Raw genomic sequence first — 12,824 nt, forward strand, 5'->3', positions numbered from 1 at the left:
TCAGTCTCTCTGTCTCACTGCATCAAGTCTGATGGGGGATTTATAAACGCTATCATATGATGTTGCTGAATCAATCCTTCATTATGTAACAAGAGGCTTGATGGAATAAAGAGAGATGAAGGGTTACTGTGACAGTCCCACTCACAACTCTCTCCTCTCTGCCCCTCTCACACTGATTCAGCAATCTCTGCTCAGCCTGCTTGTCTAACCCTGGCCTCAGTCCAAAACCCCACCTCTTAGAGCTGTACACAATTCCAGGAAATCAGCACAGTGAAGTTTCGTTTCTTGTGAAATCGTCAGTCTCTCTGTCTCGCTGCAGCAAGAATGGCTTCAAACTTGTGGTCAGAAGATCAGTTTAGTTGTTCAGTGTGTCTGGATTTACTGAAGGACCCAGTCACTATTCCATGTGGACACAGTTACTGTATGGGGTGTATTAAGAACTGTTGGGATCAGACTGATCATCCAGGTGTCTACAGCTGCCCCCAGTGCAGAGAGACCTTTACCCCAAGGCCTGATCTGAGCAGAAACACCATGCTGGCTGAAGTTGTGGAGAAATTAAAGAAGACAGGATTCAGTCCTCCTCCTGCTCAAAGTTATGCTGGATCTGGAGATGTGCCGTGTGATTTCTGCACTGGGAGAAAGTTCAAAGCTGTGAAATCCTGTTTGACGTGCCTGGCCTCTTACTGTGAAACACACGTCAAGCCACACTATGAGGGGGCTGCTTTCAAGAGGCACAAGCTGGTCAATGCAACTGGAAATCTGGAGCAGAAGCTTTGTGCTGAACACCAAAAGGTTTTGGAGGTCTTCTGTAGAACCGATCAGACGTGTATTTGCTTGTTGTGTACACAAGATGAACACAAGACTCATAATACGGTCTCAGCTGAGACAGAAAGGACTGGGAAACAGGTAAGGGTTTGAACCATTTCCCTGTAGCTATCCTAGAAGATAAGAATTCCCAGGGATATTTAACATGTCTGTTTGCTAGGTTATACAGTTTCACATTAGATCAGATTTTAATTGTATATTAAGAGCTATTTAAAGAGCCCTAGTTTTTTAATTGCTCTCTCTAAACTATGATGTATTGCAATGTATTTCAGGGTGTAACAGGGGCGTTGTTATGGGTGTGGCTATTGCTGATATATTTGAACTAAAATGATTCTGTCAGTTTCAATTGCATACTTAGACAGGCCTGTGTTGGGTGTGACAGGATATCACTCAATGCCTCATCAGAAATGTCACTGTGTCACTGTGTTTCTACACAGAAGCAGCTGGGAGAGACACAGACAGAAATACAACAGAGAATCCAGGAGAGACTGAAAGAAGTGAAGGAGCTCAAACAGGCTGTGGAGTCACTGAAAGTGGGTATTGACAAGAGGGGGTTATTATTATTATTATTATTATTATTATTATTATTATTATTATTATTATTATATTATTATTATTAACAGATGGACTGGAACACATCTGCAGAAGTTTGCTGTCTATGTCTGATGTGTTTTTGATATCAATTCTAACCATGTCTCCTCTACTGTGTTCTTTCACTCAGAGATCTGCATGCATAGAAATAAAGGAAAGTGAGAAGATCTTTACTGAGCTGATCCGATCCATTGAGAAGATCCACACTGAGGTTATTGAGCTGATTGGAGCTAACGAGAAGGCTGCAGTGAATCAGGCTGAAGGACGCATGAAGAAACTGGAGCAGGAGATTGCTGAGCTAAGGAGGAGAAACGCTGAGCTGAAACAGCTTTCAGAGACAGAGGATCACATCCATTTTCTACAGGTAACATCACTGCTTGTTAGAAAATCTCAAGCACATAACTGGGACGCTTTCAGACAGACCTCTCCAATTGAATGAATCCTTGCTTTTCACCAGGAATGTTTTGGAGTCCATTCTGTTTCACTGAAAACTCCTTTTCTCCACTTTCCTGTTGTAGAATTTCCAGTCTCTCTGTGCCCCTCCTGAAGCTGGAGACTTACCCAGCGTTACTGTCAATACAGACATCTCTTTTGGGGCCGTGAGGAAAGCTGTATCTGAACTTAAAGACCACATTGAGGACTTCTGCAAGGGGGAATTAGTCAAAATAACCACAACAGGTTGGTGTGAAATAGATTCCTTTGGTAGAGATTTCTCAAATAGACCATGGCTTGAGGAGGGACAGGACTTGCAAGACATTAATAAAGACCTCTTGCAGATTGTTGGTTAAAGGAGTATTGTAGCAGGGAGAAAGGAGAAAGGAGAAAGGAGGAGGGAGAAGGGAGGAGGGAGGAGGCAGAGAGGAGAGACCATGGAGTAGGGAGCAGGGAGGAGGAAGGAGGCAGGGAGGAGAGACAATGGAGTAGGGAGGAGGGAGGTGTATGGAGGAGGGAGAAGGGAGGTGGGAGTAGATAGGAAGGAGGAGGGAGCAGAGATGAAAGCAGGGACTGATGAAGCAGGGAGGAGGAAGAGAAGAGGGAGCAGAGAGAAGGGAGCAGGGAATAGGGAGCAGGGAGTAGCGAGCATGAGAGACAGACTGATGAAGCAGGGAGGATGTGATGGAGGATGGAACAGGACTGACTGATGAAGCAGGGAGGAGGTGTGATGTGAGGATGGAGCAGACAATGACTGATGAAGCAGGGAGGAGGTGTGATGTGAGGATGGAGCAGACAATGACTGATGAAGCAGGGAGGAGGTGTGATGTGAGGATGGAGCAGACAATGACTGATGAAGCAGGGAGGAGGTGTGATGTGAGGATGGAGCAGACAATGACTGATGAAGCAGGGAGGAGGTGTGATGTGAGGATGGAGCAGACAATGACTGATGAAGCAGGGAGGAGGTGTGATGTGAGGATGGAGCAGACAATGACTGATGAAGCAGGGAGGAGGTGTGATGTGAGGATGGAGCAGACAATGACTGATGAAGCAGGGAGGAGGTGTGATGTGAGGATGGAGCAGACAATGACTGATGAAGCAGGGAGGAGGTGTGATGTGAGGATGGAGCAGACAATGACTGATGAAGCAGGGAGGAGGTGTGATGTGAGGATGGAGCAGACAATGACTGATGAAGCAGGGAGGAGGTGTGATGTGAGGATGGAGCAGACAATGACTTTTGGATGTTTGATGCACAAGAGTGTCCTAATATGGACACAGTACTGTTGGGCAAAGAGATGTGATGGAGAGGAAGGAATTCAAGACTCCAGTGCAGTGCAGGCGTGTTCACATTAACTTTGGCTGCTGCACCGATATGGATGGAATACATCTTCATTGTAATCGTGAACATCTTGAAGTACGGATTTCTACACCCTGAAATGCCGTGAATAAGCCTTGTTTCTTTTCAAATTGCTGTTTGGAGTCTTGTGTGTGTTGTGTATTAATCCACATGTTTCAATTCTATTTCTCTCTTTTCTTCTGCCCAGTGAATGAAGTTGCAGTTTACAGTCTGCAGGCTCCAGAGCCAAGGAACAGAGCTGAGTTTTTAAAATGTAAGTCTGTTTTCACTGAAACATTTGATTGAAAGATGTGTCCCTCCATTGTGAGAAGAGCTAACACTATTCACAGATACCAAGATATTTAGGTAGAGGAAGATCTGACTGGGAAAAATATAAACAAATGCCCCCCCCCCAGTGGATATGCATGTATTCACCTGTCCCAATACTTGCTGGAGGGGAGCATATCATATTTTACAATGATTAGCATCATTACTGTGTGCATTGATTGCCAGCTGCAAAATGAATTCACACAAACTCACCCAAAATACAAATAATCCTTTTACTCCCTTCTGTACCTTTGTACCTCAATGCCTCTTCTGTTTTCAAGCTGTAGCCTTATCTCAGAAACAGCCTTTATAAAAAGACCCTGCTGTAATATGTATTGATCAGTCTGTCTTTGTGTTGGTTCTGTACCATTCAAACCTAGTGGAGATTTTCTCAGTGATTTGACTTTTCTAACCGTCCCTCCTCTACCCGTCCTCTTCTCTTCAATCAGATTCCTGTCAGCTCACACTGGACCCCAACACAGCGCATAGAGAGCTCTGTCTGTCTGAAGGGAACAGAAAGGTGACACGGAGGAGAAAGACCCAGCGATGTGCTGATGATCACCCAGAGAGATTTGATAGCTGGGAACAAGTGCTTTGCAGAGAGGGTTTGTCTGGGACTCGCTGTTACTGGGAGATTGAGTGGAGTGGGGGAGGGGCTTCTATAGGAGTCACATATAAAGGAATCAGCAGGAAAGGAGGGGATTGTTCCTGTGCTCTTGGATACAATGACAAGTCCTGGAGTTTGTTCTGCTCTGATTTCAGTTACACTACCTGGCACAATAACAATAAAACTGCAATAACTGCCCCCATCTCCCCCAGAATAGGAGTGTATCTGGACTTTAATGCCGGCACTCTGTCCTTTTATGGCGTCTCTGACACAATGACCCTCCTGCACAGATTCCAAACCACATTCACTGAGCCGCTCTATCCTGGGTTTAGGTTTTGGGTTTATGATTCCAGTGTAACAATCTGCCAGCTGAACTAGACTGTCTTGTGTTGTAAGAAACCCTTTGTATTGAACTCCCTGTCTGTCCTCTCCACTCCTCAGCTGAAGGGAATGTTCAATCTGACACAACTTTGGATGAAAGTTAGGGGGTAAAACGGCGCCCCCTGCAGAGTGAAACGAGGTGAATTATTTGTTTTTACACTTGGGGCCGAGGCAGACTCATTTTTACTGTTTAATCTGTCAGGGGAGTGTTTTTGTAATTGTAAACACTCACAACTGGACAGCTGTTTCAGCATCAAATGTTCAATATGTCCTGAGTATTTATTGATTACAAACACATACACAGCACCAAGTGGCAGACTTAGTTGGCATCTCTGCACAGTGCTAGAATTCCCACAGCAAGTACTGAGAAGTATCTCTTAAGCTGATTGTAGCTCACTAAATAATCCCACAATGTGTTCCTATATTGCACTTCCATTGGCTACATAGGTCTCAAATGTGCAGGTTTGAAAAACATGACGGGCAGGATTCTCAGAAAACCATGATCTTGTTTCGAGTTGGATTTTGTCTATCAAATGGATATTTATAGATATTTATAGTATCTATCTGAACTATTTGGGATTTAGGTGCATCTGGCAAATCTATAAACCCTGGGGATTCATACATACCTTTATACAGGCAGGCAATAGGTACAAGATGCCTTTTCCTCGTGTTATTATTAGAATTTTGTTTGTAAATGATCCCATTCTGAAATGGTTGGATAATTACCCTAACGAGCATTTAATTAGATGCACCGGGTCTACTCGTCAGGCAGTTCAAAGTTTCAATATTATAACTGTTTGCTTATTTGAACAATAATGTGAGTGAAATATCATCACAAGAAAGAAGACATTTCCATGGATATCGTAAATCCCAATCAAACTGCATTACATGTGGAATCTGCCCACAGTGGAAAAGCAGAAACATGTTTTAAGCCTGGCCTTTGTCGCCCTCTTCAGGACAAACTGTGCAGCTGCGCAGAGCCTGATTGAAAGCAATTCTTTTCACTTGGTGTGGTTCCATTGGAAATGTAGGGCCCTATTCACACAACCTTGAGGACTGTTCTAAGCGCTGTTTTATTAAAGACTCTTTATTGAAAAAAAATGTGTAGTTTAAATCAAGTTGTTTAGGGAGGGTGAGAAGTTTATTTGTTGATTTTATTGTTTATTATTATTCAAAGCACTGTTTAAGGTCAGCAATCTTTATAATCACATTTTAAATTAAAACCAAAACATGAATGTAAATAAGCACCATTTTAATAACCATTATTTTATGTTTCTGTACTTCAATTAATGCAAACCTTTTTTCCCTGTACTTTTCCTTTAAATGTTTTGTAAAGTTTTAATATTCAATAAATGTTTTGTTCTGCGCCTACTTCTGAAATGAACATAAACTAAGTGGACTGTCAACAGCAGCTGCTCTCTGGCAACTTGAAGAGCATAAAAAAGCTTTGGAGAAAATGTTAAACACACATAAAAGATATTCTACTATAACAATGAGCACACAGTGTTGCTTTAACTAAACAATACAAGCAGAGCAGCCTGTTTCATACAGGTCTTTGTAACTAAACAATACCAGCAGAGCAGCCTGTTTCATACAGGTCTTTGTAACTAAACAATACCAGCAGAGCAGCCTGTTTCATACAGGTCTTTGTAACTAAACAATACCAGCAGAGCAGCCTGTTTCATACAGGTCTTTGTAACTAAACAATAAGCAGAGCAGCCTGTTTCATAAACAATACCAGCAGAGCAGCCTGTTTCATACAGGTCTTTGTAACTAAACAATACCAGCAGAGCAGCCTGTTTCATACAGGTCTTTGTAACTAAACAATACCAGCAGAGCAGCCTGTTTCATACAGGTCTTTGTAACTAAACAATACCAGCAGAGCAGCCTGTTTCATACAGGTCTTTGTAACTAAACAATACCAGCAGAGCAGCCTGTTTCATACAGGTCTTTGTAACTCAACAATACCAGCAGAGCAGCCTGTTTCATGCAGGTCTTTGTAACTAAACAATACCAGCAAGCAATACAGGTCTTTGTAACTAAACAATACAGCAGAGCAGCCTGTTTCATACAGGTCTTTGTAACTAAACAATACCAGCAGAGCAGCCTGTTTCATACAGGTCTTTGTAACTAAACAATACCAGCAGAGCAGCCTGTTTCATACAGGTCTTTGTAACTAAACAATACCAGCAGAGCAGCCTGTTTCATACAGTCTTGTAAATCAACACATATAAGCAGAGCAGCCTTCTTTCTTTGTAACTAAACAATACCAGCAGAGCAGCCTGTTTCATACAGGTCTTTGTAACTAAACAATACCAATCTTTGTAACCAGCAGAGCAGCCTGTTTCATACAGGTCTTTGTATACTAAACAATACCAGCAGAAGCCTCTTTCAGCCTGTTTCATACAGGTCTTTGTAACTAAACAATACCAGCAGAGCAGCCTGTTTCATACAGGTCTTTGTATCCAATGAGCAGCTGGGTCTGATGCTTTGTAACTAGAATAAAGCCGCAGCCTCAATTCAATCTACTGTATCTTTCAAAGGTTTGCCAGCCAGTTGAAGGAGCCAATGATAGCAGGGTAATACTATTGTGAAGCTGCTCAAAGAATCACTACAGGCATGTATCCAATCACAGCAGCGCAGCCTCTCAGCTTGTATCCAATCACAGCAGCCGCAGCCTCTCAGCTTGTATCCAATCACAGCAGCCGCAGCCTCTCAGCTTGTATCCAATCACAGCAGCCGCAGCCTCTCAGCTTGTATCCAATCACAGCAGCGCAGCCTCTCAGCTTGTATCCAATCACAGCAGCGCAGCCTCTCAGCTTGTATCCAATCACAGCAGCGCAGCCTCTCAGCTTGTATCCAATCACAGCAGCGCTATATGCTCTCTCTAGGATATCTATTTTAATAGAAACTCGATTGTAAATTGCTTTTGTGTTTTTTGGCCCCCCTGTGTCCTGGGCCCAGGTTCATTGCACCCCTTGAACCCCCTTATTGGCGCCCCTGGTTTCAGTCTAAACCCGTGATTATCTGCATCCAGCCAAAGAGGGGTTTCCATTGTAACCGAAGCAGGGCTATTTTTGAATCAGCACAATGTGTTTCTAAACTAGCAGAGCTTGTCTTTCGCGCTGAATGAAGAGGCTTGCGAACACGATGCATTATTTTCCAGCGCAGTGTTACCTGTTAAGTCTGCTTTTGTCCACGTAGCTTTTTGACTCGCTGAACAAAGATGTCATTGATAGCTGTGGAAAAGCGCGCTGCGACACGGCTGCTGTCACTTTCCCACACGACAGAGCCTGCTGTCCTGGGACGGGCAGGAGTGAGGGCCGGTCATGAGGTACCCTGGCGCTACTGCTTTCTGATTTGCACCCTGAGCGTTTTGCGTACCTAATGTGACGACAGTCCGGCTGAGGGCGGGGTAAGGCCGGCCCTGCATGCTTGTCTCCTCTTTGATTCTCCTGAGCTGTTTTGAAGACGCAGAGAGCTGCTGTGGAAAGATAGCTGTAAAAGTGAATATCTGTGTGCGAACAGGAAGAGAAGGAGCTGCTGTACAGACTGAGCAGCTCCCTCATTGGAAATGCACAGCTCCTCTCCATGCAGCAGCTCTGCTCTTTCACTTTGTTTCAATAGCTCTGTAGATCTAAAGCACAGACTGGCAATGCTGCACACATTCTCATGCCAATCACACCTGATTCTGAATTTCAACAGGGGGGCGGGAGAAGCAGAAATATCACCTCGAAATATTGCATTGCTTTGAAATGCTGCTACTGAATCTACATGCATAGCATGCTGTGTTAAACTGGGATAAAGGCAGAAGAACGGGTTTTAAAATCACGAGGCCAGCACTTTCAATGTGATATCTTTCCCCCTTTCTCTTAGTATTGTATTAACATCACTGCACCGCTCCTCCATTGGAATCTTATAAACTGGGAGAGAAGAGCCACAGGATTCCCTGGACGAGATTCTGCTCTAGTGGCTGAAACACAGAGACAGTATTTTAATAAGAAGGGGCTTGTATAAAGAGAACACTTTCTCAACAAGTGATGTTTTCATATGTGTGCAGAGCACGAGAGATCTCAGTGAATGATAAACAGTGACAAACATTTCAGTTTCTGCTCAACCTGTTTATCAAAACCTGGCCTCAATCCCAAACCCCGCCTCTTAGAGCTAACTATAACTACTGGAATTCAGAAACACAGGGAAGTGTCGTTTGTTGTGTCATTGCAGTAAGAATGGCCTTCACCTGCCATAGCACTGTCAATAGCACAGCATGGGACTGATTCACCTGCTATAGCACTGTCAATAGCACAGCATGGGACTGATTCACCTGCTATAGCACTGTCAATAGCACAGCATGGGACTGATTCACCTGCTATAGCACTGTCAATAGCACAGCATGGGACTGATTCACCTGCTATAGCACTGTCAATAGGGTGTACATCATGGGACTGATTTTGCAAATCTTGTCATGCAAATCAATTCTTCATGAATGTGAAAGGGGAGGAATGGAGGAGAGGAGCTGAGCAAGAGGGATAGATGAGAGGGAAGTGAATGAGAGTAGATGAAGGGAGAGGTGGGGAGAGATAGAGAGATAGAGGAAGGGTTACAGGGGTAGGAGAGGCTGTGAAGAGAGGTGGGTGAGAGGATTCAGAAATTGTTTAGGATTGATTTCATGACATGTTCATTAGCAGCTCATTGTGAATGCACTGAAATATCATTCTATATTAAACTGGAAACAGTGCTCACTCATTAAAGTGCTGAGACCTGTGGACAAAGACAACCTACTGAACAGAACAGCAGATCTGCACAATCGAATCCTGTTTGTATTGTATACAGGGCTGAGATCTACCCCTGTGTACAGGTAGTTATATAATCATACTTGCAGTCTAAACATGCCCAATGTTTCTTTGAATCACCATTCACCTTAAAGTCCTGTCACAGAGGAACATGTTGTAATGCTGTAAGGAGGCTCCCACTCCAGTCACTCATCAGAGACTTTTAAACAGAACACTATTTTCCAATCCCAAAGCACGATTGATTTGAAGATCTTGTTGTGTTGTTCCTTCATGGCCCAGCTCCTCAGTACATTTCAGACATGCTGTCTGAATACGCTCCAGCCCGTTCTCTACGCTCTTCTACTGCAGGAGAAATCTCAGGACATGAAACATTCTTGACACGCAATTCAGTTTCTGCTCAACCTGTTTATCAAAACCTGGCCTCAGTCCCAAACCCTGCCTCTTAAAGCTTTGAACAGTTCTGTCTGTTGTGAAATCGTCAGTCTCTCTGTCTCGCTGCAGCAAGAATGGCTTCAAACTTGTGGTCAGAGGATCAGTTCAGCTGTTCAGTGTGTCTGGAGCTATTGAAGGACCCAGTCACTATTCCATGTGGACACAGTTACTGTATGGGGTGTATTAAGAACTGCTGGGATCAGACTGATCATACAGGTGTCTACAGCTGCCCCCAGTGCAGAGAGACCTTTACCCCAAGGCCTGTTCTGGGCAGAAACACCATGCTGGCTGAAGTTGTGGAGAAATTAAAGAAGACAGGACTCAATCCTCCTCCTGCTCAAAGTTATGCTGGACCTGGAGATGTGCCGTGTGATTTCTGCACTGGGAGAAAGTTCAAAGCTGTGAAATCCTGTTTGACGTGCCTGGCCTCTTACTGTGAAACACATGTCAAGCCACACAGTGAGGTTACTCCATTAAAGAGGCACAAGCTGGTCAATGCAACTGGAAATCTGGAGCAGAAGCTTTGTGCTGAACATCAACGATTATGTGAGGTCTTCTGTAGAACCGATCAGACGTGTATTTGCTTGTTGTGTACACAAGATAAACACAAGAGCCACGATACAGTCTCAGCTGAGACAGAAAGGACTGGGAAACAGGTAAGAGTTTGAACCATTTCCTTGTAGCTATCCTAGAAGATAAGAATTCCCAGGGATATTTAACATGTGTGTTTACTAGGTTATACAGTTTCACATTAGATCAGATTTGAATTGTATATTAAGAGCTATTTAAAGAGCCCTAGTTTTTTAATTGCTCTCTCTAAACTATGATGTATTACAATGTATTTCAGGGTGTAACAGGGGCGTTGTTATGGGTGTGGCTATCGCTGATAGACAGGAGAGACACAGGAGGTTTTCTTTGATAGAAAAACACAAAACATTCAAAACAAAACACTGCTTGAAAACAACTAGAAAATAGAAGTTTACCAAACAAGAAAGGAGGCCCTGCTCCAGGAGCAGCCCCCCTGACACCTCCTCTCTAGACTTGGGAGGGATTAAAATCCCCTAAACTTGTTCCCTATTCCTTCCAGTGCTAGCGAGACTGGTTAACTCACACAGTGATCCGAGATACATTTTCCTCTTGTGTTTTTCTCCCCCTGGTTAACACACGCAGTCGTGAGGATCCTACAGCAACACTCTCCTTCCCAGACAGCTTCCTTCCTCTCACAGAGTGTTGCTGTACATTTAAAGTTGTACCCTTTATAAATATCATATGGGAGATACTGAAATTGGAGAAGGAATCTATGAAAAAGACCTAGGAGTTTTTGTTGACTCAGAAATGTCTTCATCTAGACAATGTGGGGAAGCTATAAAAAAGGCTAACAAGATGCTCGGATACATTGTGAAAAGTGTTGAATTTAAATCAAGGGAAGTAATGTTAAAACTGTACAATGCACTAGTAAGACCTCATCTTGAATATTGTGTGCAGTTCTGGTCACCTCGCTATAAAAAAGATATTGCTGCTCTAGAAAGAGTGCAAAGAAGAGCGACCAGAATTATTCCGGGTTTAAAAGGCATGTCATATGCAGACAGGCTAAAAGAATTGAATCTGTTCAGTCTTGAACAAAGAAGACTACGTGGCGACCTAATTCAAGCATTCAAAATTCTAAAAGGTATTGACAGTGTCGACCCAAGGGACTTTTTCAGCCTGAAAAAAGAAACAAGGACCAGGGGTCACAAATGGAGTTTAGACAAAGGGGCATTCAGAACAGAAAATAGGAGGCACTTTTTTACACAGAGAATCGTGAGGGTCTGGAATCAACTCCCCAGTAATGTTGTTGAAGCTGACACCCTGGGATCCTTCAAGAAGCTGCTTGATGAGATTTTGGGATCAATAAGCTACTAACAACCAAATGAAGCAAGATGGGCCGAATGGCCTCCTCTCATTTGTAAACTTTCTTATGTTCTTATGTTCTTATCCCTGCTTGAACCAAGAAACTGGCTTTTCAGCCCCTTTTAAAGGCATGCGGACAGGGAGAATTGATAATCAATGAATCAATTAACACCCGGCCACATTCCACCTTGGATTTGAATATGCCCTGCCATATCTAGCACACACTTGATTAGCAAAAACATTTCCAATCAAACAAAACCACACAGTTTCCACGTGCAGGACCTCAGCCCTGCCTCACTGGGTAAGAAGGATTTGTTCAGCTGTTTTGTGCTGCATTGGAATTTGAAGTGTAAAATTAGCATGAATTATATTCCTAGTGTTTTTTATAAGTATCTTGCAACTTAATAAAATCATAGATCAGTCTCATTGTTTAAGATATTATAGTGTAATTAGTCAAACTGTTTAAAAATAACATTCCCAGCAAAGTCAAGCACCTAATTTAAAAAAAGCTTAAAAAAGACCAAGATTAATATGATCTACAATATACAAGATTACTATGATACACAATATACAAGATTAATATGATCTACAATATACAAGATTAATATGATATACAATATACAAGATTAATATGATATACAATACACACAGGGCTTCTGTTTTTCTGTGTTTATTAATTTCATTAAACCAAGAGCCAGCCATGCTTGTGTTTGTAGTGATGTGGTGGAAATATGATCCTGGCTTGGAAAATTGGTGATGCAGCCGGAGGGGGGAGCGAGCTTCACCCAGTGCTGCCTCTATGAAGCAGGGCCTCTTTAATATATTGGAACAATGATTGCAGCACAGGGATAATAATATCTTCTTAATAAACTAATACAGCACCTTTTAAACAAGACTTTAATAATTGTGTTGTGATATATAGTAAACAAAACCCATGCCTTTAAAAGAGACACATGCGCATCTGTCTGCACTGGCAGAGCTGCTGTGCCCGTGCCATGCTGTTCTTGCCAGTCTACCCACAGTGAGAGGGGTGTTTTTGGGAGGCTTGCTTGTGCATTTAAAACGTTTGATCTTTTAATTTATAACCACCATCTAGCTGAGAAGAATTGTTTTTATTGGTAAAGAGTTCATCTTTTTGTAGACATGTTATATATTTTTATAATTATGAAGGCTCAAAGTCAGTAGAGAGCGTAACTCAAATCCAAGATGA

The 12,824-nt window shown here is 42.8% G+C and overlaps 2 protein-coding genes across 2 annotated transcripts; both read left to right on the forward strand.

Moving 5' to 3' along the window:
- The first annotated feature begins 254 nt into the window (after window positions 1-254).
- Window positions 255-4,995, forward strand: LOC121310756 (tripartite motif-containing protein 16-like). The gene is made up of 6 exons (XM_041243693.1): window positions 255-906; window positions 1,263-1,358; window positions 1,547-1,780; window positions 1,935-2,094; window positions 3,393-3,458; window positions 3,961-4,995. Exons 1-6 carry the CDS (start codon window positions 325-327, stop codon window positions 4,494-4,496), a joined length of 1,674 nt encoding a protein of 557 aa, XP_041099627.1. The 5' UTR covers window positions 255-324; the 3' UTR covers window positions 4,497-4,995.
- A 4,767-nt stretch (window positions 4,996-9,762) lies between these two features.
- Window positions 9,763-10,393, forward strand: LOC121310757 (E3 ubiquitin/ISG15 ligase TRIM25-like). The gene has a single exon (XM_041243694.1). It carries the CDS (start codon window positions 9,799-9,801, stop codon window positions 10,390-10,392), a length of 594 nt encoding a protein of 197 aa, XP_041099628.1. The 5' UTR covers window positions 9,763-9,798; the 3' UTR covers window position 10,393.
- The last annotated feature ends 2,431 nt before the right edge of the window (window positions 10,394-12,824 follow it).

This window comes from Polyodon spathula, unplaced genomic scaffold (assembly GCF_017654505.1).
Source record: "Polyodon spathula isolate WHYD16114869_AA unplaced genomic scaffold, ASM1765450v1 scaffolds_2404, whole genome shotgun sequence".
Classification (NCBI taxonomy): Eukaryota; Metazoa; Chordata; class Actinopteri; order Acipenseriformes; family Polyodontidae; genus Polyodon; species Polyodon spathula.